The 25,486-nt window shown below is 44.2% G+C and overlaps 1 protein-coding gene across 2 annotated transcripts in view; it reads left to right on the top strand.

The window, feature by feature from the left end:
* Positions 1-25,486, top strand: part of LOC147899017 (1-aminocyclopropane-1-carboxylate synthase 6-like) — a 102,861-nt gene that overhangs the window by 58,064 nt on the left and 19,311 nt on the right. For both annotated transcript variants that reach the window (XM_087377639.1, XM_087377638.1), the window contains exons 3-9: positions 17,858-17,969; positions 18,055-18,095; positions 18,699-18,798; positions 18,947-19,123; positions 19,261-19,334; positions 19,440-19,620; positions 19,790-19,902. In XM_087377639.1, coding sequence (XP_087233765.1) covers positions 17,858-17,969; positions 18,055-18,095; positions 18,699-18,798; positions 18,947-19,123; positions 19,261-19,334; positions 19,440-19,620; positions 19,790-19,902 — 798 coding nt within the window. The remainder of the gene's footprint in view (positions 1-17,857; positions 17,970-18,054; positions 18,096-18,698; positions 18,799-18,946; positions 19,124-19,260; positions 19,335-19,439; positions 19,621-19,789; positions 19,903-25,486) is intronic.

Raw genomic sequence — 25,486 nt, forward strand, 5'->3', positions numbered from 1 at the left:
CATTTTGGAGCAGCTACCGCGAAGGAGACACATTTTGGAGCAAATTTGAGCATTTTTTTGCAGCAAAACCTAATTGTACGGAATTTTGTATACAGTGTACAGACTGTACGGAATTTGTCAGACTGTACGGACCTGCATTTAATGCTGTACGGACTGCAGAGCTTGTCACTGCCGTACATCATTGGGTAAGCCGTTGTTACATTGGCTTTTTCCAATTTCTGCTTCATTTGCATTTTGGAAAGGCCTCGTGTTGCCTTAGAAGGCCTCATGTTGCCTTTGGGGATTTTTCTTGCAACAGGTACACCTTGGGACAATAGAGACTTTTGCAGACATAAGCTTTGAAGCTTGGGCAGATTTTTGGCACTTGATTCTGAGAGGTTGCCTTTCTCTCATTTGCTTTGCCAGTTGGTGCATTTGCCTTGTATTTCAGCACCATGTCTGGTGGCAAAGATGATATGTTTGGGCTGATCGGGGCCGATGATAAGCTTGATGGCACCAATTACCCTATGTGGTCATACATGATGGGAACATGATGGGACACGTTTTGGTTGCCAAGAATCTATGGCATATTGTTTCAGGTTCTGAGGCCAGGCCTACACTCACTGTTACTAGTGCTATACCTGCAGCCTTTGCTTCTTCAGGTGATGGGTCTTTAGGTGATGGTTCTACTGCTACAGCTAGGACTCCTGCACCTCCTGCTCCAGGTGCTTTGCCTCCTTCATAGGAGCAAATTCAGTGGGATGGTCGTGATGCCAAAGCACATGTCTTGATTGCTCTTTCAATGAAACGGGTTATTATCCCTCATATTCGGTCTTGCAAGACAGCTAAGCAAGCATGGGATCAGCTTGCATCTTTGTATCAGGTGCGGAATGAGGCGAGGGTTGCTTATCTCCGCAGGCAGTTGAAAGATTTAAAGCTTGATGAGGGTGGTAACATGGATGCCTATCTCACTAATGTGAAGGATTTGAAAGAGTAGTTGGCCAACATTGATGAGATTATGCTTGATTCTCAGCTGGTTTCTAATATCCTTGATGGGTTGCCTGATTCATATCAAGGCTTTGCTACTACATTGAGGTTGATTGCAGGGGGTGATGCCAATCATTTCTCATTTGACCAGCTTGTTGTTTTTCTTCTTCAAGAGGAGCAAAGTCGTGTGAATCGCAATGCTACTATGGCTAGTGATCAAGCATTTGCTGCCCATCACAAACAAAAAGGTAAAGGCAAGATTTCAGCTGGAAATCCCTCTCATTCCCATGCTGATCATTCACATGGTGCCTCTTCTTCAGGGGATAACAAAAAGAAGAAGAGATGTAATTATTGCAAGAAACCTGGGCATGATATTTTTGAATGCAGGAAGCGCATAGCATCTGAAAAGAAAAAGAAAGAGTTTGGTCTTGTAGTATCTGGTTCTTCTAGTGCAGAAGATTGACATGAGTCCGCTCGCACAAGACCACCATTGGGCTTTCTTGGTTACATGTCAGTATAATCCTGATGTTCATGATGCTTGTATGGCAGTTTCAGATGTTCGTGATGCCTGGTTCTTTGATAGTGGTGCTAGCAAGCACATCACTTCCTGCAGGAAGTTATTCAGCTCATTGAAGCTTACATCTAAGGGGGGCAGTGTCACATGTGCCAATAATGCATCATATACGGTGAAAGGTATTGGGCAAGTTGCTCTTACTTCTGTCTCTGGTGGTATTGTCACTCTAGCGAATGTGCTTTATGTTCCAGGCATTCGTAAGAACCTCATTTCTATTTCAGCCATTGCTACATGTGGCTTTTAGGTTATTTTTGATGATGTGAGGTGTGCAGTGTATGATGCTACACATGCCTTTACCCTGGTTTTGACTGGCACATTGTCTAGCGGTTTTTACAGAGTTGATGCGTATGACAGATGTTCAGATGATGATGCTGCACTTGCCGATGCACATACCTTTGCTATTGATTCTACCATGGCAGATACTCATTTGTGGCATGAGAGATTTGGACACCTCAATTTTGGAGCCCTGGTGAAGTTATATAAGGAAGATATGGTTGTGGATCTTTCCAAAATGCATATGCCTTCCAAACATGTTTGTGAACCATGCTTACTTGGTAAGATGCACCGTGCTGTGTTTCCCAAGGATGGAAGAGTTGGTGCTTCACGTAAGCTTTATCTGGTTCATAGTGATGTTTGTGGACCCATGAGGGTTGCAGCTCTTGGGGGGTTCTACTATTTTGTTACTTCTTTGACAATGTCACCAGGTACACTTGGATTTTCGCATCGAAATCCAAGTATGATGTTTCTTCATGCTTCAAGCACTTTATTGCCTTGGTTGAGAATGAGAGTGGGCTGCACATTGCTCACATTAATACAGACAAGGGGGGTGAATACATGTCGAAGAAGTTTGCTGTTTTTTTGGCTTCCCGTGCATTAATCATCAATGCACGGTTGCCTTATGCTCCTCAACAGAATCCCGTGGCTGAGCGGAAGAATAGATCAGTGATGGAAATGGCCAGATGCATGTTGAAAGGCAAACATTTGCCTAATAAGTTGTGGTTGGATGCGGTCATGTGTGCAAATTACATCTTGAATAGATGTCCTACAAAGGCATTGCAGACTATCACACCTTATGAGGCTTGGACGGGTCATAAGCCTCGCATTTCCCACATGAGGACTTTTGGATGCTTAGCTTATGCTCATGTGCCTTCACAGAGATGCACTAAGTTGGATTATAAAGCTGTTAAATGCATTTTTCTTGGGTTTAGTTCAGAGAGCAGGGGCTATAAGCTTCAGCCCCACACGGGCAAGTGTTTTGTTAGTCGGGATGTTGTGTTTGATGAATCTTCCACTATGTCTTTGCTGGACTGTCATAAACAGCCCGCTGTTGATGCCAGACATATTTGACAACTTGATGCCTTTGTTTCCATCCGATGCTCGGCATGATGTTCCATCTGCGATTGTCCCTCCTCCATCTGTTGGTCATTTGCAGCCACATGTGCATGCAGACATTCAGCCTGATATGCCTATCATTAATTAGGATCATTTGCACTGGGATCTTAACCAATAAAGAGCAGAAATTCAGGAGCCTAAAAAGGTACCCTGTTGGCTCCTTGACACATTAAAAGACAGCAAACAAGACATTCCTCTGCTAGCCCGTATGAGAGCAGCTGTCCGGATAGAGCATGCTAGTTTTGTTGCTTATGCTTTGGTTGCTACAGCATGCAATGAAGAGCCATTATGTCATCAAGATGCCTTTCAGAATGATTGTTGGATGAAGGCCATGCAAGCTGAATTGGATTCTATCCATCATAATGACACTTGGGAGTTGTGTGATTTGCCTTATGGCAAGAATGCCATTGGAATTAAGTGGGTTTACACGATCAAACGGAAAGCTGATGGTTTAGTGGACCGTTACAAAGCCCGTCTTGTTGCTAAGGGCTATGCTCAGCGGCATGGCATTGACTTTGAGGAGACTTTTGCTCCCACTTCCAGGATTCTACCATTCGCATTGTTATTGCCTTTGCTGCCCACTTTCATTGGCAGATACATCAGCTTGATATTAAGACAGCTTTCCTTCATGGGCATTTGCAGGAAGAGGCCTATGTTTCCCAACCTCCTGGCTTTGAGGTTGAAGGTTCTGAAAGCAAGGTATGCCGCTTGAAAAAGGCCCTCTATGGATTGAAGCAGGCACCTCGGGCTTGGTATTCGAGAATTCATTCTCATTTGCTCACACTTGGCTTTTAGAATAGCCCTACAGAGGCTACTCTTTACATCCGCAAGCGTGGGACAGATTTGCTGATTTTAGTCCTTTATGTGGATGACATGCTTGTAATTGGGACACATGCTCAGCAAATTGCAGATTTTAAATTGGTTTGTAGCAGACATTTGCTATGTCTGATCTTGGTCTTCTACACTACTATATGGGCATTCAATTTACTAGCAGTGAGGGGGGCATTTTGATGTCACAATTCAAGTACATTGACAGCTTTTGCAGCGTTTTCAGTTTGAGGATGGCAAGCCAGTATCCACACCATTAGAGACTAGTTTTCACTTCTCTTCTGAGGATGGCAATGGTACAGAGGGGCAAAGACAAGTTGTTTCCCAAGTTGAGTATGAGATACTATGGGCCTTTTCAAGTTTTGCATAAGATCAATGATGTAGCTTACATGTTGAAGCGACTAGATCATTGGAAGATTTTCAATTCTTTTCATGTGAGTCTTCTCAGACCTTTTCGAGGAGATGTGCCAAGATACAGCTAGAGTTTGAGGAACTTGATGAGATTCTAGTTCCAGAGCAGACATTGACACATGAGGAAAGGAAAGTTAGAGGTAAAGTTTCCCGTCACTATCTAGTGAAGTTTCAGAATTATTCACCATTGCATGCGAAGTGGTTGGAAGAGGGTGATCTAGCAGATACACCACAGATACACCACAGTTATTGCAACTTTACCTAGAAGCTTTTCAGCCTGAGCCCACTTTGGTTGTGGCTCCTTCAAGCTCACTAGAGCGTAGGTTTGGAACATTGCCTAATGGTCAAGAGGGGGGTAGTACCTCCATTGCTTTGGTAGAGACCGGCTCAGATATCTGGAGGTCGCTTGGTGACACTGTATGTTTAATCTGAGGTACTGCTTGGTGACAATATACTTGCCTTGGGACTTCTATGATCAGTGTACTAGTCACTACGCATATGGTTTGCTATCCTAGGCTCTCGAAATCATATACGCAACGCAAGCTTTGCAATACATGTTGGAACATGCGTATGATGCCACACTTAACATGCATTTGAGTTTATGGATGACTTTGCCACACTTAGATGCAATTGAGGTTGCTTGTTGCTATTTTTCAAGAGGGGGATATGTCACGGATGTGAATTTTTAACTGAGAATGTGAAATTTAGGTGTGAATGCCTCTAGAATACACGTGGGCAAGGCCTGGGTTGTTAGGTGGGCAAAGGCCCCTTGGGATTTAAATGTGCCTTGGGGTGAATTTAATGCACCTGAAGGCTGGTAGGAGTGGTAAAAAGGGGGCATGAAAAAATATGCCACGTGGAACCTTCTAAGTCCAATTGCTTTATGTGCATGTAAATAAGCAAGGCAGGGAGTTCTGAAATCGTCTAGGATCATGTTGTGTGGGCATCGAGATGGAAACGAAGGAACTTTGACAGGTTGACAGTGGTTTTGCAAGAAGTCACGATTCCATCTGTGGAGGACTCTTGGGTCGGTCAGGGTCGGCATTTTGGAGCACGGGCTGACCACAGAGGCATGGAGGTGGATCACAAGAAAGCATATGGGTCATCATCATTAGTGGTTGTAGCATCTGAACTACCCACTGAAAAATCTGAAGTGCAAGACAGAAAGGCATAGTGCTCTTTCACAAAGTTGACTGCAACATCTCCCCCATCATGAGAATGTGGAGCTGATGCATCTGACACAGCCATACCGGAATCCCTTTTCTTCTCTTTGGCTATGCGCTTCTTGCATTCTCCAATATAATGACGTGGCTTCTTGCAATAATGACAGACGCCCTTCTTTTTCTGCTTATTTGTATCACCCTTAGAGGGCTGTCTTGAATCAGATTTATGCTGATTTGTGGGCTGATTAGCATGTGGCTTTTGCTGCCCTTTACCCTTGGGCTTGAACTTGGAGAGCATGGCATGCTCGCCAGCCCGTGTTGCCATATTTCTGCGAGTCTGTTCCTCCTACAACAGAAGTCCTACCAACTCGTGAAAAGAGAGAGGATTGCTGTCCCCCCTTAATGACAAATTCAGTGAGGTGTGGAAACCGAGATAGGACTCAAGAAGAGAGTTCAGAGTGGTGGTGATCATCTCTGAATCCAAAATGACTTCATCAATATTCAGCAATTGTTCCCTCAAGTCCTGAGGCTTTGTGAGGTGAGAATTCATGGAATCTCCCTCATCCATATGCGTATGGGAAAGCTCTCACTTCAGAAAGGAAACTTTGGCATCATTTCTTGCTGCAAACATACTCTCTAGTGTCTCCCAAGCTGCCATAGATGTCTTGCATGACCGAATATGAGGTATAATGAACCTCTTGAAAAAAAGAGAAATTACTGAAAGAGCTTGTGCATCTCTAGAGTCCCATCTTTTCTGCTCTGTTGTGGGAGCTCCTGGAGCGGCTGCTCCAACTACTTGTACTGCATTTGCACCTCTACCCCTGCCTCCAGCTGTAGGAGTGACAGGTGTAGCCGTTGTATCTGGTCTTGCTTCATCTCCATTGACATAATCCCAAAGATGTCTGCCAACCAAGATATTGCGAACCATGAAACTCCACAAGGAGTAGTTAGTGCCATCCAAGTTATCCTCCTGTGTGAGTACTCCGAACACCTCATTGGGGTTGTTCTAAGCCATTTTCACTAGATAATCTCAAAAAATACAGCAAACTGACCAAGTAAAATCCCTTCCTGGGATGTAAAATGCACAAGTAAAATTTGCAAGGAAAAATCTGCCCACAGTGACAAAATGCACTTCAGTTATCCTGCAAATGCTCTCAATCTACCAAAAAAACACTGCAAAACTTGCCATTGTCTGCAATGTCACTTAAAATGAGTCCAAAATTGCCTGCAAGAGTCCCAAAATGCTTGTACACTGCCAAATTGCATCAGAATGCCAAAAGCCCCCAATTTCTTCAGGGAAATTGCATCCAAAAGAGGGCAAATTGCCTAAAAGCCCAAAAAATGCAAGAAATTGCAGTGTAAAGCAAAAAGCCCCAAAATTTTGCAAGAAATTGCAACTCTAAAGAAGCAAATTGATTGAAAGCCCCAATTTGCAATTTATATGCAAAAGAACCAAGTTCTACTGCCAATGTGTGCAAATGAGCACACCCACAATCCCAAAATGCACCTGGAATCCACAGCCAATCAATAGCTCCCTGCAAAATGTACGTGCAAATAAAATAACTTGCACAGAGAGTCTTCTCCACCACAACACCTGCAAACGAAGCAGTCACGTACTAGTTGTACGGACTGTTGCAGGGAGATGTATACGTACACCGTACGGTTGTATGTCACATGTGCATAGGTAAGGTGTAGGTACACTGTACGTTATACGGACGCAGAAGGTGAGCTGCATAGATGGCAATTGTACGGTCACCGCACAATAGAGTAGTATGGTCGTCGTACGTTGTACGATATACAAGTGTTGCTTGCAGGTACGGAAGTTTGTGTTGTACGGACTGCCTGCAGGTACGGCATATATGCAACTAATGCAGGTGCGGCAAATATGCACAGTACGGTTAGCAATATTTACGGACAAGTGACATAGTTGTACGGCAGATGCTGGTACGGACGTCAGGTCTGGTACAGATGGCGCTAGTACGAAAGCTGTACGAAATAGCCAACTATGGCTGTACGGAAAGATGCGTCGGTAGGGAGCTTCTCACGCTTGGGCTGAAGCTTGTGGGTGAGAGCAGGTCTGGGAGCTCTAGCTGCTCAGATACCAAATGATGAAAATGGAGAGAGAGAGCAGGAAGCAAGAGAGTGTGAGCTGAACGTCAAATATGCAATAGAAGAGTGAACCGAAATACAAAGGGGGGATAAGGTTTTGTCTAAGTGACAAACCCTATATTTCACTAACCGTAGTTAGTGAACTAACTGTGGTTAGGGGAAAAAACCTCTAAATGAGGGAAAAGTGCCCCTAACCCACTTATTGTCATTACATTGGTCACTACCTAAAATATATCAATAATTTTAACATGCATGACATAGAGGCATTGCTGCCACCATCAAAGCTATGGAGCATTATTTCTTTTGGCCAGCATTGAGGAAGGATGTCGAGGCATATGTCAGGACATGCATTAGTTGCCATAAGGTGAAATATGATAGACAGAAGCCGGCTGGACTGCTGCAGCCTTTACCTATTCCCAATCGACCCTGGCAAAGCATTGCCATGGATTTTATCTTCGATCTTCCTCGTATAACATCAGGACATGATGGGATATCTACCATTATTTGCAGATTCAGCAAGCAGGCCCTCTTTATTCCTATATGGAAGAAGATTACAGTAGACTAGATGGCGAGAATTTTTATGTCTCATGTGTTTAAACATCACGGGATGCCTCAATCCATTGTCAGTGATCGCGACCCGTGGATGACAAGTCTTTTATGGAGGGGTATCTTGGAGAATATGGGTACCACGCTAAATTTCTCATCCTCTTTCCACTTGGAATCTGATGGGCAGTCAGAAGAAGCCAACTCCACTGCCCTTTATCTTCTCAAGTGCTATGTTTTGGATCAGCAATCGAAATGGGAGCAATTTCTGCCACTAATTGAATTTGTGTACAACAACACTGTACATTCATCCACAGGGAAAGCACCCTTTGAAATTGTGGTAGAAGAAACACAAACAGCCAGCAGATAAGCATCGCCGTGAGCTACTCTTGAAAGAGGGCGATTGGGTGCTGCTGCGTTTCCAGAAAGCACGACTCAAGAAGATAAAAGGCAAGGACAAACTGTACACAAAGATGAAGATGAGGTACTATGGTCCTTTCCAGGTTTTTGAACGGATTAATGATGTATCTTACAGGCTGAAGCTACCTGCAAATTGGACAATACACAATGCCTTTCATGTGAGTTTATTGAAGCCTTTCCAGGCGATGTGCCTACTGACTTGCTTCATGAGGATCAGCCCGTGGTTGAAGAGTTGAATGAAATCTTGGTTCCGGAACAGATTTTGGCACATATGGAAAGAAAAGTAAAAGGTGGTGAAGTTCAGGATCTATCCTGCACTGGATGCGAAGTGGATGGAGGAGGGTGATTTGGCAGAGTCACCTCAGATTTTGCAGCTCTACTTGGACGCATTTCAGCTTGAGCCCATTGCGGTGCAGGCTCCTACAGGTTCAGCAGAGCAGAGATTTGGAGCATTGCCTGGTGCTCAAGAGGAGGGTAGCACCTCGCCTTCCTTGATTCAAACTATTCTTATAGCTGCAGATCGGTTGGTGGCGCCGATTGTCTCACACGAGATACTGCTTGCTGACAGTATTTCTGCCGTGAGGTCTCCATGATGGGTGTTCTAGACATTCCATTGATCTATGGCTGGACTTGCGCGCTCTCCTAGATCATATTTTCATTGCGAGGTTGTATTTCACAGATGATGTATATTCTGGTATGGGCTATTTCTGCCTATTTTCTTTACTTTTCATTGTAAGTTTTCAGCAACAACCTGGGTAGTTTGCTGTTTTTAAGAGGAGGGTATGTCACGGGGACGTGAAAAGTGAAGTAAAGTATTTTGTAACCCAATCCATGCTTAACCCGGGGTTAATCATGGTTAAGTCTAGTAATAGTTTTGCCATGAGGGACTGGCTAGAGGAAGTGCAAACTTCCTAGAAGTTCCTAGGGGCAAAGTCTAGGTGCACGACTAAGTCCTAGGGGCAAGGTAGAGAGGGGTCTAAAAGCTAGGCCCAAGGACAACCAACATTGTCCTTGGTTAGGTGGGTTAGAGCTTTAATAAAGGGCCAAGTGTCATGCATGCAGGTGCATGCCCTTCTACCACCTACCGTCTCTCCCCCCTCACCCTCATAGAGCATTGCAGGCCTAGAAGAAGCTCTCTAGGCAGATTTCGTTGCATTTTGTGGCTCTCCCAGCTGCATTTGCTGCTTTGACCTGCCTTTTCAGCTCCTGTACTCCACCCACAACAGCTCAGCCGCTGTTTGGCTAAAGGCGAGACCCCCAAGGCAGGTGTATGTCATTTGGAGCGACTCCCGAGGCAAGTATGTCGCATTTAATGCAGTCCGTACACATGTACGGATCGTACGGAGTGGCTATTTATGAGGACTATGATTAAGTAGACGAAGATTACTGCCCTTTAGTTTCTTGAAGCCCGGTTACAGAAGCAAAGGGCTCGCTAGGGCCTTGGCTGAGTGCTATGCTAATAGTGCCAAAAAAAAACTCAAAACACTTAAAACTAGTGCTCAAAATACATATCCAGGTGCCATGGTGGCTCTCTGATGAGCAGCGAAGATATCTCGTATCTATGTTTGTCGAGACATCTCTCATTGTGGTGCCGGGTGGCATGGTCTCCATGATCTTTGTATCCAATGGGCCATATCAAGAGTGACACCTGGGCTCGACCCTATGAGGGGAGCTGAGATAGGCTGAACCCACTAAAGCGGTCCACTAAATTCTTGGCTTGTCAATTGCACGTGTTGAATAGGGGTGGTCACTGCCCCACTTGTGACCTCCTAAATGAGGACAACGTGAGGGCAGGACACTTGTTACAATATGGGCACAGAGATGCCATGTGTGGGCTTGATAATGGCTGCCACATGGGCAGATCTGAGAGGAAAGAGAGCGTCCACGTGGGCTGCAGATATGCAACAGCTTGCTATGCATGGAGGTCAGACTTGTGGGCACACTATGTAAAAGACCCAAACCACATGGGATGGGTGGGCGGTTGGCAGCCTGTAGGTTGGCTCTTTCACAAGCTTGGTTGGCCAGTTGAGAATGGGGAGACTGGCCTCAACCAAGGCAAAGATGGTCTCATTCTCGAAGAAGGCCTTTGCTTGAAAAGAGAAAGGTGACCTCCGATCGGTCACCTGTGCCATTTGTCAAAGTGCTTGCACTGTGTTGTGGGTGGAAATCTCTTTCGTGCCTTCTACTCATTGTGACATGGTATCCGGTTTGTCGATCCCAAATTTTTGCAAGGCAGGAATTGATAGTGAGTGAGGGAGATAGAGTAGGGAGTAGAGAGACACACTCACAGTAGTCACACACCAGTGGGTGGGGATAAAGAAAAGAGTGGTACCTCCCCAAGTACACACACACTAGTATATATAGATAAGACTAGGGCCACTAAGTACCTAAGTACAATGTGTACTTAGTGTACTTAGTAGTACTAGATTAATACTGTTACAAGGGTGGCCAGTGCCTTTACCCCAACAACCTCCCACTTAAAGGCAGTGTGCCCATAAGAGAGAGTAAAAGAAAAACAGCAATATACATCATCATGTACAGGACCAGTTGGTCTGCTTATCCTATACCCATAAGCCGTCTGCAGTGTGCAAACCGCTCAGCAGCCAATCCTTTTGTCAACAGATCTGCTGGATTGTCATCAGTGTGAACTTTCACAAGCTGAAGTTGCTTGTTCTCAAGCACCTCCCTGATAAAATGATACTTCACGTCGATGTGCTTCGTCTTTGCATGAAAAACAGGATTTCGTGCCAACTGTATGGCACTCTGACTGTCACAATGCAACAATGGAGTATCACTAGAGTAGCCCAAATCTGCCACTAGCCGAGATAGCCATATAGCTTCCTTGCACGCCTCAGTGGCTGCAATATATTCAGCTTCTGTAGTAGACAAAGCAACGCATTGCTGCATTCTAGATACCCACGACACTGCACCTCCAGTGAAAGTGAAAACATAGCCGGTAGTAGACTTCCGGGTATCAGGGTGACCGGCATAATCAGAGTCTGTATAACCCTGCACTTTTGCATCTTGACTGCCGAAACATATACACAAGTCCTGTGTACCCTTTAGGTATCTCATGACACCTTTCACTGCATTCCAATGCTTCTTGCCAGGTTTAGCCATGTATCTGCTAACCACTCCCACTGCAAACGCAATATCGGGCCTGGTTGCAACCATAGCATACATGAGACTGCCACACGCTGATGCATACGGAATCTTTGACATCTCAGCTCTCTCAGCATCTGTCTGAGGGCTGTCTAAAGCACTGAGTTTCACATAAGGAGGTAATGGAGTACCAATACTCTTCCCCCCCTCCATGTGAAATCTCTGCAAGACCTTGCCAATGTATTCCTTCTGAGACAAGTATAGCAACCGCTTTTCCCTATCCCGAAGTATGCGCATACCCAATATATGGTTGGCATCACCAAGATCCTTCATATCAAAGGTCTGGTGCAATCTCTTTTTCAAGGCATTCATTTCCTTATGAGATTTTCCAGCAATTAACATGTCATCCACATACAAAATGAGGATAAGTAAACTGCCATCTGAAGCTTTCTTGGTATATAAGCAGTGATCAATGTCACTTCTCCTGTAACCCAGGGTTCGCATGAATGTATCAAACTTATGATACCATTCCCTGGGTGCCTGCTTTAGACCATAAAGACTTTTCTTCAGTCTGCATACAAGCTTCTCTTTGCCCTTCACTGTAAAACCCTCTGGTTGCTGCATAAAAATTTCCTCATGTAAATCACCATGAAGAAATGCTGTTTTGACATCCATTTGGACCAAATCCATATCTGCATGTGCAACCAATGCTAATACAGTTCTGAGTGTTGTCATCTTGACAACGGGAGAGAATATCTCCTCAAAGTCAACACCATATTCCTGCTTGAACCCTTTGGCAACCAGTCTGGCTTTATGCCTTGGCTTTTCACCAGGTGTGACTTTAAGTCTATAAACCCATTTGCATGGCAGTACCTTCTTACCAGTAGGCAAGGGTACCAATTCCCAAGTGCCATTCTTGTGAAGACTGTCCATTTCAGACTTCATAGCAAGATCCCATTGAACCTTGTTTGCCCTCTGCCTAGCCTCTCTGTAGCATGAAGGCTCTCCACAATCAGTGAGCATCAAATAATCAATGCCTGGAACAAATCTTTCTGGCTGCCGCGTCTGTCTGGTTGACCTTCTAACCCAAAGACCATCATCTTGAGCTGGCTGTCCAGCCTGTTCATCACCCAGATAAGGTGGCTGTTCCATGATTCCTGGCTGCATTTGCATGTCAGGAAGATCACCTAACTGTGCCTCATCCATTGGGATGTTTTCTGCCATAACTGGCTGTCCATTAGGATCTGCTGCAGCATCATTTAATGGCTGATTATGCTGCTGTTGTGGCTGATTTACAGCCTGTCTGTGTTGCCCATGATGCCTGTCATCATCAATAGTTACTTTTAAAGGTTCCTGCTGTACAACAGGTTCCTTGAACATGATGGTTTCATCAAACACGACATCATTGCTGCGTATAAGTTTTCTGTTCTTGGGATCCCAAATCCTGTAGCCCATCTCACCTTTGTCACCGTAACCTAGGAATATGCATTTAAGAGACTTTGGATCCAGTTTAGTTCTGTCCTCCCTGCGTACATGCACATACGCGACACAACCAAAGACCCGTAGGTGTTTGTAAGACGGAGGCTTGCCCGTCCATGCTTGTTCAGGCACACCACCAAATAGTCTCTTGTTTGGTGACCTGTTAATAAGGTGCACAGCTGTCTTTACAGCTTCAGCCCAAAATGTGTGGGGCAATGCAGCATGTGACAACATGGATCTGACTTTCTCTTGAATGGTCCTGAACATTTTTTCAGCTGTACCATTCTGTGGAGGATCATATGGTGCAGACAAAACCCTTTGGATACCCTTTGCCTCACAGAATTCTTGAAATTCTTTGGACAAGTACTCTCCACCATTGTCAGATCGTAAGGCTTTCAGTTTTTTGCCTGTCTCATTTTCAACTAGTGCAACAAACTTAGTGAAAGCCTTGAACGTATCACTCTTCTTTCTGAGAGTGTAAACCCACACTTTGCGGGTGGCGTCATCTATGAATGACAGTATGTACTTTGAACCTCCTAAAGAGAGTGTAGGCATCTCACACACATCTGTATGTACTAGCTCCAAGAGCTGTAATTTCTGATTTGACCTTCTCTTATGAGATATTTGTACTTGACGACCGTAGAGACAAAATTCACATTTCTGCAAATCTGAATATTTTAGACTCGGCAAGTAACCAAAATGAGCCAATTGCTCCATTCCCTTAATACTCATATGGCCAAGCCGGCTATGCCACAATGAAATCTTTGGCAGCTCGGTGGCATTTACATCAGAATGCGGACAATGTCCAGCATGAAGTGAGTACAAAGTATCAACCTTAGGACCCCTGGCAATAGCCATTGCCCCTTTGCTGATTTTCCATTTCTGACTTCCAAAGGTGGTATGATAACCATCGTCATCCAACAACCCTGTGGAAATCAAGTTTTTCTTCACCTCAGGAACATGCCTGACCCCTTTGAGCATTAACTGCTGGCCATTTTCAAGCACAAGCCTGACATCACCTATGCCAATGATAGAACATGCATGGTTATCACCAAGAAAGACCACTCCCTTTTGCCCTCCTGCATATCTGACAAACAGATTTCTGTAGGATGTCACATGAAAGGAAGCACCTGAATCTATAATCCAGGAAAACATATCTGATCCATCACCAGCATGAAGTGTATGAGCCTCCAGTGAAGAGGTGAAACATATCTCATGTCCACTGTCACTGTCACTAACATAAGTAACATTCAGCTCCTCTTTTTCTTTGCCCTTAGACTTGCCTTGAGCCTTGCCTTCTTTGGCTCTCTGGTCATTCTTCTTTTGAAAACACTTTTTCTCAATATGTCCCTTCTTGCCACAATAGTTGCATACAAGATCACTCTTAGAGCGGGACTTGCTCCTCTCTCTTTCTTTGTCTTTTCCACGTGTTTTGGACCTGCTGCGTGCATTCAAAGCATTTGACTTCCCAATAGCATTGTTCTTTCTGTTCATCTCTTCCTGTAGAAGAGCACTCTCCACATCTGCAAATACCAGAATGGTTTTTGAGTTGCTGGTAGAAGTCCTGAATGTGTCCCATGACTCAGGTAGAGAACATAGGATGAGTGTAGCTTTCAGCTCATCATCGAGCTTCAACCCCTGGTTGATCACCTGGCTGAATATGCTGTTAAACTCAATAATATGAGTGGACATAGCTGTCCCCTCCTTCATTTGAAGACCAACAAGCTTTTTTAGCCAGTAAGCTTTTCCCGTGGCACTTTTCTTGGCATAAGTATCCTCAAGACGTTGCCACATCTCCCACGCATTAGGTTCATCCCTGATGCCTACAACCAGTGAATCAACAACTGTAAGCATAATGGTCGACCTGGCCAAGCCGTCCATCTTCTCCCACTGCTCATCAGTAATGTTGGAGGGCTTAACACCCTTCTCCTTTATAGGTTTGTACTGGTCCTTCTGCATCAACACATTGTAGCATTGTGTCCTCCATATGTCGTAATTTTTAGCTCCTTCGAGCTTCTTTATCTGAAACAAGGACGACACGTCGCTGCTGGAACTCATGGTAAAGAAAATAGAGTTTGACTCCCTGTAGTCGTGCAATTAAGCACTAGTTACTCCAAGAAAATTCCCCCGCAGCGGAAGTACGATCAGAAAATGAACTTGGTACTGTTTCAGTGGCATAAAACCGACTGAAAGTCTTTCTCCCACTTGCTGCAGAAACAGTACAGCAATCTGTTCCTGTCTTTTTTGCTGGCGAAAGTGCGGTACAGCTCCTTCAAAGTGCTCCAGAAAAATCCCAGAACTGTTTTCTGAAAAAGTAGCAGTACTTTTTGACCTTTTTGACAGTGAAATCTGGTCAAACTTGCGGGTTGACAGTCCCGGACTGTCAAAAAACAGTGAATCTCTGATTGTGGATGAAGATCTCTGATTTTAGACCTCCATATGCTTCAGAAACTTCCCCCCCAACTGAATTCACAGTTTGGAAGTGAGATTGCTCAAAAGCCCTTTGAATGCATGAAGAAAATCAGAGATTTGACCTCCAATTAAAAAGATTGACCTTTGACCAAAAAAAAAAAAACTGTAAGTCAAATTTGCACTTTCAAAGCATAGTAGTGCTTTACGAGATAGCCTGATGCATGTAGAGTGCTCCCACTTGACAGATTGCCGGTCAGACTACAAAAGCCCCAAATTTGACTAAAGTCAAACTTGGTCAAAATCGACCAAATCTGTGCCAAAAGTGATTGTACTTTCAGCAACAAGCTAAAGCATTTGTCCTGTGAAATGTGGATCACAATCTTCCAAAGAAATCATGCAACTGCCTGCAATCACTGCATGTGCGGGTACACACTGACAAAAGCATAAACCTCTGCCCAAGTGTCAAGCATACACACTGCAAATCTGACAATGCATACACTGTGTCAACCCTCACTGGCCAAGTGAATAACCTGTCTCAACTCTGTTTGCGGCATAAGCTAAGCTTCAGAGTTGAGTGATGCCCTGCCAAAGTAGCACCTGCATACCTTTGCTGCGGTACCCCGCCTTTTGGCTGTACTTGTACGGAGATGAGTGCAGCCGTTGCTGCTTGTTCGTCTGTAACAAAAGGAGCCAAAAAAAGGGGGGGGGCTGGTACGGACGTGCACGCTGCCCGGAGACCTTGTAGAACCACACGTATGTGCAGCTGTCTCAGCCACGGGGAGACCCGCGCGGAATGCAGCCTATGCTGCTATTCGAAGAGCAGCGTAGAAGAGGTCGGGGGCACGCGGGGCAGACCTGTTGGTCGTCGCTTGCTGTGTCGGCTGTCGGCCGACCTGTGTCGTCGTCGTGCGCTATGTCGGCCCTGCTGGCCGACCTGCTGGTCGTCGCTTGCAGCAGCGCCTTTGCGCTTGCCTTGCAGCCGCGTCCGCAGCAGTGGCCTGCGCCTTGCAGCCCTTGGCTGCGACGTGCAGCCACGCCCTGGCTACGCCGCCCGCGCTCCCGCCTTGCTTGCAGCCGCTCCAGCTACGCCGCCCGCGCCATCGCCTTGCAGCCGCGCTACCACACCCGCGCCCTCGCCCTTGGCCTGGCTATCGCGATCCGTCCGTACGGCTGTACGGACGGTGTACAGCCGTACGGACTTGTCCGTACGGTAGGGTTAGGCTAGGGAGAGATGGGAGTGGAAGCGGAGGGAGAGAGCCCGTTGGCTCTGATACCAGTTGATAGTGAGTGAGGGAGATAGAGTAGGGAGTAGAGAGACACACTCACAGTAGTCACACACCAGTGGGTGGGGATAAAGAAAAGAGTGGTACCTCCCCAAGTACACACACACTAGTATATATAGATAAGACTAGGGCCACTAAGTACCTAAGTACAATGTGTACTTAGTGTACTTAGTAGTACTAGATTAATACTGTTACAAGGGTGGCCAGTGCCTTTACCCCAACAGGAATGTTGGATGGGACAAAATGTCTGATCTGAAAGATAAAGATGTGAAGCTACTTGGTTGCAAAAGGGGTATGTGAGATTACTGAAGGATTGGAGCTGAAGCCCAAGGTCAGGTGGATGCCGCCAGCAAGGTTGTGAGGGCTACAGGTCTAGTGGATGTTAGAGTAGGTGCTGGAGACATTCTAAAAGGTCTGTTTGAGACCAACCATGTGGCTTGTATAGAGGCTCCAAAAGCAGGAGCCATTCCAGGTGGGTAAGTGTGAGAGGAGAAAGAGCAGATGTGCAACAGCATGCTGTCATAGGGAGGGAAAACATGTGGGCAGTTTTATAGGCTCTGTCACATGGGATGTGTAAGAGGGCCAGCCATTTGGGCTGGGTGGCCCTGGTAGAGGGGCCAGGTCTTTTACTGAAGAAAGCCCAGCAAAGGGGCTGGAGTATAGGCCCTGGATTGGTTGACCGAGTACATGGGGCGAGGTACGTGGGACCCTGGGGATCTGTGGGGCCTTGAGCAGGTCAGCCAGATTGCCTAGCAGGCTGATCACAGCTTGCAGGTCGTCCCTATTAAGCCAGCTTATGTCTGCACATAACTCATTAAGATGTTTTGGACGTGAAATTCAGATGACTAGAAATTCTTTGCAGTGCCAGTGCCACAAATCCACCGTCAACAAATATTGTGGCCAAAAGATTGTAGTTTGTAAAGGTGAAGCCTTTAGAATGTCTAGGTTTCACTATGATCTGCACTGCATATGAGATGCTAAGCATTTATTTGAGTTACCAGTGAAATATCAAATTTTGTGGGGTTTCAAGGAGAAAGTGTTCTACACAGAAGTGCTCTATTTGTGTAATTCAAATGTTTCATGAATTGATTGCTTCTTTATTAATATATTTAATTTGTGACGAGTTTGGATATGAATTGACGGAGACGGTTGCGTGGGCTTATGTTGATGCACAGGCAATGCAGGGAGGTTCCTTTAACTGTCGGCCTCTATGGTAATTTTCGAGGTGGAGATCGACTACGCCGAGCCATTGCAAAAATGATGGAAAGGACATTCATGGGAATTAAGGTTGTCCAAAATTTGCTGGGTCTTTATTGAAGAATTTTCTCTTGATTGTGTGACATTCTAAAGGTCACACTTATTGCCTCTGCAGGTGGATGCAGATCATATTTGCATATCTAGTGGGGTCACAGCGTAAGCAATGCTTTGTTAGCACCAACATAAAAATTGAAATAGAGTTGTGCTCCACATCTTGTTACCATCTTTAACTCCATTGGTTTTAGGGTCTGTTTCATGCATAAACACAATTTATGATGGGATCCATTGGCGAAATGGTTATAATGGCTGTCTGAAATGTGTCCTCCTCTGTCCCTGCGTGTGAGCACGTGCATGCACGCGCACACACTCATCCACCCAAAAGGGAAAGAGGCAGATGCTTTGTCTTGTCTGCCATCCATTGCAAACAGCCCATTGTGGTCCTCTTGCTTGGTTCTTTGACAGCTTGTTTCTGCTCTTACTCACTGTGCTCCCACAACTTGCCTCTGCTGTTTGAAGTCGTGCTCCTATTTGTTGTACCCATCGCTTGCTCCAGCTTATGCTACTTTGCTGCCTGTTCTTCACAAGCACCCCCTTCAAGGTCTAACGGTGCTTTAATGGATTCAATTAAATGGATGTATATTAGAATTGATTCAGCATTTCTATGGCTCCATGATTTGTATGCTTGGTAGGATTATTTCATGAAAATACATTGTTATGTTTGGAAAGTCGATACAAACTCCAAATGTTATGCTTTTGCAGTGTTCTAGATCTATTTTTTTTTGCCACATGTGATTCTGGTGATGGGTGCCTTATTCCAGCGCCATACTTTCCAGCATTTGACAATGACATGCAAATAAGGGTGATCACACAATGTCCCTATATGTGTCAATGGTTTGCCTTATCAACCCTTATCATATGCTGGATCCAATACGTGTTTTGCAAATTAAACAAGAAGATGATTTATTTGATTTGTTTTTTCTTTTGGGGGGGGGGGGGTTGTTTTGTAGAATGAGGTGGTTCCTATACCAGTTCAACCAAACGACACAAGGACGTATTTTCCCACTGCAGAAGAAATGGAAGCAGCTGTTCTAGGAGCTACAAAGAATGGTGTTCAAGCCAAGGTCCTCTTAGTGACCAATCCTGGCAATCCTTTAGGAACATTGTATCCTGAATCTACTTTAAAGGTACCAAGGTTTTTCCTCAGTTTTATCTCACAATTGGCTGTTCTCATCTGGTGGAGAAAGTTCTTTTTTGTGTGTGTATGTGTGTTACATATGATGTTTAACCATTAGACACTGTAATACTTGTTGAGTACCTGTAGGAACTTCTTGTATGGGCTTTAAACCGTGGTCTTCACGTCCTTTCAGATGAGATTTATGCGAATTCAAAATTTGGGTATGTTTTCTCTGGTATTTTGCTGAGGGAGTTAATGCCGAATATCTACACTACTTTTGAACCCACCTCAAGTGTAGGTGAACTTGTGCATAAATTTGTGTCCAGGTCTTCTGCTAATGAGTTTGTGAGCATGGAGAAAGTGGCCCAGAATGCAGTTCATGAAAATCTTGTTTCACCTGAGGTGGTTAAAAAGCTGTTACACACTGCCTATGGCATGAGCAAGGACTTCGGCATGAATGGGTTTCGTGTGGGTTGTTTGCATACAAAAAGTGAAGAACTATTGACGGTATGATGGAGCTGTAAGAGCTTAGTTTGTGGTTCCTAGCATGTTTCCAATAGAAATAGAAAAGTCTGTTGGTTGTGTATTGATCCTTCTTGTTGCTTTTGCTATTATTCTTTCATTTACTGATTTTAAAACCCTGCGTTAATGGTTCTTTTTGTTTCAAACTCTCCAGTTCTGGCAAAACATGGGCATGTTTGCAGCAGTGTCGAATGACACCCAACATGCACTTGCAGTAATGTTGGAAGATGAAGTTTTTATTGACTCATATGTTTTGGAGAATAATAGGTAAGTTCCATTCGGCAATTTTTTCTTGTCATTCCCATGATTGACTTCACTTTTTGGGACTATCGTCCATCATGCATGACCCAGCCCCTCTGAGGAAGTACTAGGTGATCTAGTACTAGTCTATGAGTGTGTCATGTGTGAGTGCCACGTGTCATCATGGGACTTATCGCATATGCACTAGGTGCTAGTGTGTGAGTGAGTAGCCTATATAAGGCTTGTACTTCACGTATCTTGTCATACTTAATGAATGAATGAAAGCCTTCATGGTTTCTACATTTGTGTACCACTTCTTCACTCCCTAGCCTCTCTCTCTCTCTCTCTCTCTCTCTCTCTCTCTCTCCCTCTCTCACACACACACACACACACACTTTTTTTTTAGTAAAATCCAGTGCTGTGTATTTATAATGTCAAAACTTTACAAGAGGGAAAGTCTCCAAGATGGAGAGTATTCCACAGATCAGAAGCATAAAAAGAAAAGCTCAATGCAAGATGCATGTATATCACCCTCATGGCAGGCATCATATAAAGATTGCCGCAATGAGGCTCTAAAGGATTCATATGACTTTTGAAACTGATGGCCCAAATATGCCAAATTATGTTCTTCCCAAATTGTCCAAAGAGCCCAATATCTCACCCATGAGAAAAAGAGTGAGTATTGAGATGAAGACGTCCTAAATCTGCCAAATAACCAAAAAAGTTTCCCAAATATGTGACTCGGGAAACGGAGGCGAAGATGATCTGAAATTTTCCCCAAGAGGTTCCGAGTAGATTGACATTGCCAAAGTAGATGAAGGACAGTCTCTGAAGGAGCGTGACACCGTAGGCAAGTGGGTGAAGCAATGTGACGTTTAGCAAGTGTGATTCCCACTGACAATGTGCCAGTCAAGCATCTCCAAAGAAAGAGTCTTTGTTTCAAAGGCATTTTACACCTCCATATTAGTCGGAGATTCTTCCGCCACCATGAAAGAGGCCGCCTGATATGCCACAGAGTATTAGCATATTGATGAATCCAAGGGGCAGGCTGAAGAAGCTTGTAGACTTTGATGGAGGTCAAAACAGACAGAGGAATGGGACGAGAGCATGTAGCAGTGGTTTGCAAATAAAAACAAAGTTATTGGAACATTTGTCCAACATAAGAAATGACAAAATTCCTATGGAATTTTCGAAGAAGAGCTTCATCTTCTTTAGAAAGATGGTTACTTTTCTTTGAGCAATTAACCAAAGGGACTTCTTCTAGTTTCAAAGCAACTTTCTTCAAAATCTTCCCTTTCCATTCTGATAAGATATTTTTAACTCCTAAACATTCTTCTAATTGCAAAACAAACTTTGAGATTCCCTTATCGATAGCTTTTAAAAGGCAAGACTCCTTAAAAGAGCACAATCGAAATTTCGTGCCTTTCATGAAAAGATCTCTTAGGTTACTAGAAAGCAAAATTGAGGTATCAGTTGTGACTACATGTCCTAAATCAGCATCAATAAAGCTTTGGAATCTCTTACTTTTACAACAACAAGGTTCTTTAAGGATAGAAGATTTTGAATGCTCTGAAAGCCTTTTACCTATCTCTCCATAGCTGAAAGCCTTTTGTCCTAAAATTTTTACATACTTCCAAGCTACTACTGGATGCTTCCAAATTTTAAGCCTGTCTGTGTCAGCCACAGGGGGATTAGGAAGGAAAGGATGCAAGAGATCAGCAATTCTCTTCCATATCAACCTGTGGTGCATTCCCAATGCGGCAGAGGCCTGAGGAAAAGATAAAATATGGCCATGATCATCTACCACGTCATTGATGTATCTGATTCCCAATTTCATGAGATTATATGCCCTAACCGGTTCCTGTAAAGCAAGTGGAGTGTCAAAGATGGCACTCCAATGAATACTTTCTTTCCGCATTGAGTTTGTCCCCGAATGATTATCAGGAGTCCATTTGACTTTAGAAAGCACTTGTTTCCAGTCCAGTATCAGAGCAGTAGAGAAAGGGCATCTAGGAATCTTCCCTACAAATCTCCCAATGACAACCTCCCAATGATCAGTAGTCCAATGGCCATAAGCATTTGTCCTCATGTTGACACACATGGATGCTATCATACAAGTCCATGGCTGTTTTTGACGGAAAAAGGTATTGAGCATAGTCGCCTTCCTTGCAAGTACATGATATCTGATATTTAGAACATTAAGTCCTCCATGCATCTTAGGGGAGCACACCATTTCCATCTTCAGCAGTCTCAATGCTTTCACAGCAGTTTTTGTCTTCTATAACAGCTCCATCGCTTGAGACATAAAAGCTGAGATATCTCTAGAGGACCAATGTAGTAAAGGCAAGAAGAACTGAACATAAGACATTACAATAGACTGGACTATTCTGAGCCTAACATGAAGTGGCCAAGTAGAAATTTTCCAATAGTCCAATTTATTTTGAAGTCTTTGGAAGATCCATTTTAGCTGCTGCTTCCTGGTGATATGCCATCCTATAGGATATCCCAAATGCCTGACAACCTCTTTGGAATGCACTATCTGACCAGGCCAGAGAATAGAATGCCAGTCACATTGTTTCAGTGGAAGAAATTTGGATTTGTCAAAATTGATATGCAATCCCGCTGCTAATCCATACAATGATAATGTGGCCATAAGCATGCGGACTTCCCGAGGAGAGTTCTGTGGCATAAAAAAGGAATCATCAGCATATGCCTGTGCCAAGAAGGATGCAGCCCCAGGGATTTTAAGACCAGTCATCTGTCCTGTGCTTGTAAGGTGATCAAGATACATCAGGAGGGGATGAGTCGCAATGGCATAGAAAAGAGCACTAAGGGGGCAGCCCTGTCTGACTGATCTACCCAATGTCCATGACCGAGATAGATGGCTTCCGAGAATGCACTGAGAAGTAGAGCCAGAATAAAGCCAATAAATTGCATTTGCAATCTTGGGACCAAATCCTAGCTTTGTCATGGTTTGAGAGATAAAATCCCATTGTACAGTATCAAATGCCTTAGAGATATCTACCTGCAATATGAGCACATCTTGATTCGAGTACTTAGCATATTCAATTGCAGTCAATGCATTGGAGATATTGTCATGAATTTGTCTTCGCGGCACAAATCCATACTGATGAGGATGGAGGCCCGCATTCAGAGTGCCTTGAAGCCTATATACAATCATTTTGGCAATGAGTTTGTAAACTACAGGCATCAAAGTAATAGGCCTCCAATCTGACATATGATCACAAAGATTTTTTTTTGGCACAAGTTTGATGATGCCATGCTTCCAGAAGTGCAGCAATTGATTTTGTTGCCAGGCAACATTGATCATTTGTAAGAGAACATCTTTCAAATCATCCCAAAAAGAAATATAAAATTCCACCGTAAGACCGTCCCAGCCAGGGGACTTGTATTTGCCAAGATGGGACAATGCATTCTCAAGTTCCGTGTCAGTAAAAGGTCTGTCAAGTAATAGAGCATCATCCATTTTCACTATCCCAGAAACATATTGAAGAATTTCAGTCCTTGCATCAGTCATTTGATTTGATGGGGATCCAGGGGTAGAGAACAGTGTCTGGAAGTAATTCTGGCATTCATCTTGGAGATCAGAGAAAGAGTGCGTCCAAGATCCATCTAGTTTCCTGACCCTTAGACATGAGTTTTTCTTTCGAGTGGCATGCAGGCCCTTGAAGAAGGCTTTTGATGAGCAGCCCTTATCCATGAGGGGTTTCATTCTTGCTCTAATCTGCCATTTGTGCAATTTCCGCTGATCATTGTCAGTCAGTTTAATCCGGGCTTGTGAGAGGGAATCATTTTCTGATTCAGAAAGAGGCCTTAAATGTGAAAATTCAGTCAGCTGTTGTGCTGTCCTTTTTGCCCATTTGACCTCATTCCTCCATGTAGCCATGTGCTATTTTCCATAGTCCCTAATAACATTCTGTATACGAGAGACAAAGCTGTCCCAAGCATAATTCATGTCCTCCTGAGCATGCAAAAGCAAGGGATGAATTGCAACTCTGATCATTTGCTGGAAATATTGATGTCGAAAATAAGCCTGATTAACATGCAGTAATCTGCTGGAGAGAGTCGGCAAATCATCCAGTGGCATACCAAATTGCAGATTTAACCATAATGGGGCATGATCTGACAATCCCAATGAGAAATCAATGAGGAGATGAAGGCTGAAATCTGCATATTGTTGTGGAAAGAACAGATACCATCTGTCAAGCCTTGCCCAGTATGTGGTAAATGCATTATGATGGAAAGTATATCCGGGCACTGACCCTTGTAGAAGAAGCCATAAATCTTCAGCCTGCACAGACAGAAGCATGCTATCCCATTTCTGTCTTTCCAATGAAAGCATATGAGATCGTGAAGTGGTATTATCTCTCAGCAGAGGAGAATTGTTAAAATCTCCACAGATAAATGCATTAGATCTCCATGGATATTTGCTTAAAGATTCCCATAGAGAGGCCCTCATGGCAGAAGTCTGGGAGGCATAGACTGATGCAAGCTCAAGAATGTCTCCATTGACATTACATTGTATGACTATCCATCGGCCACTGCTGTCATTGAATGCTAACTGAGGGTCCAGCTCATGTCTGGCCATTATGCATACACCTGAGTAGGTTGTGGTACCGGCATAATATATATCATAGCCACCAAAGTGATCATGATGACCAGCCTTAGAGTGTTGATTATGCTCTTGCAAACAAACAATATCTGGCTGCATTTTATGTACATAATTCCAGAAAAGCCTCCACTTTGAGACATTGCAGAGGCTCTGTACATTGTATGTAAAGCATTTAAGTGTTTGATGCATGAAAGAGATATATACAATAAAGTATAAGTATGAAACAAGATCATCAAAGAGGCAATGCCTCTGCCTGCATGGGTTGCAGGCTTTCATGATCCATGAAAGATATGGCATTTTCCCCTTCTTCAGAATCACATATGGGGATACCCTTCTTCAAAACCCCCACCCAATTTTGAAGGACAGGAGCTGAAGTAGAAGCCTGTCCTGGTAAGGGAGAAGAAGCATCCCATTGCCGAGATTGAAAGGGGCGTGGCTTCAATACAATCACCTTCTTTGGCTGTTGAAAACCATCCCGATCTGTCCCCACAGATTCCTTCATCTTCTCCTTTTCTTTTTCTTTCCCTTTTCCAACAAGTGATTGCACCTGATTAACTGGTTTAGCATTCTTTGCTCCATTTCGGGTTGCTGGCTTGACTTGCAAATTCTCATTCTTTTCCCTTGTCTGAGGTGGCAAGGCATTAGGAGGGGGTTGATGCAGAACTATTGGGCATTCAGAGGCTAGATGCCCAAACTTATGGCAGGCAAAGCAAGCGCCTGCAAATACACCCCATTTCAAGTCAAAAAACTTTTTTCCCAATTGCACACCCTCAACTTCCACTGCAATAGAAGGAGGGGTAGGTATGTCAGTGTCCCAGAGGATGCAGAATCTGTTACGATTTCCCATGGGGCGTGGAGGGCAAATGACCTGTCCCAAAGAAGCGGCCAGACCAGGCAATTCTTCATGCATATAGTCCGGGAAGTTAACAACCTCCACCCATACAGGACAATGATGGCGTATAAGACTTTGGTAATCCT

The sequence above is a fragment of the Dipteris shenzhenensis genome, chromosome 8 (genome assembly GCF_047967505.1).
Source record: "Dipteris shenzhenensis isolate YYH24624 ecotype China chromosome 8, Dip_SZ_1.0, whole genome shotgun sequence".
Classification (NCBI taxonomy): Eukaryota; Viridiplantae; Streptophyta; class Polypodiopsida; order Gleicheniales; family Dipteridaceae; genus Dipteris; species Dipteris shenzhenensis.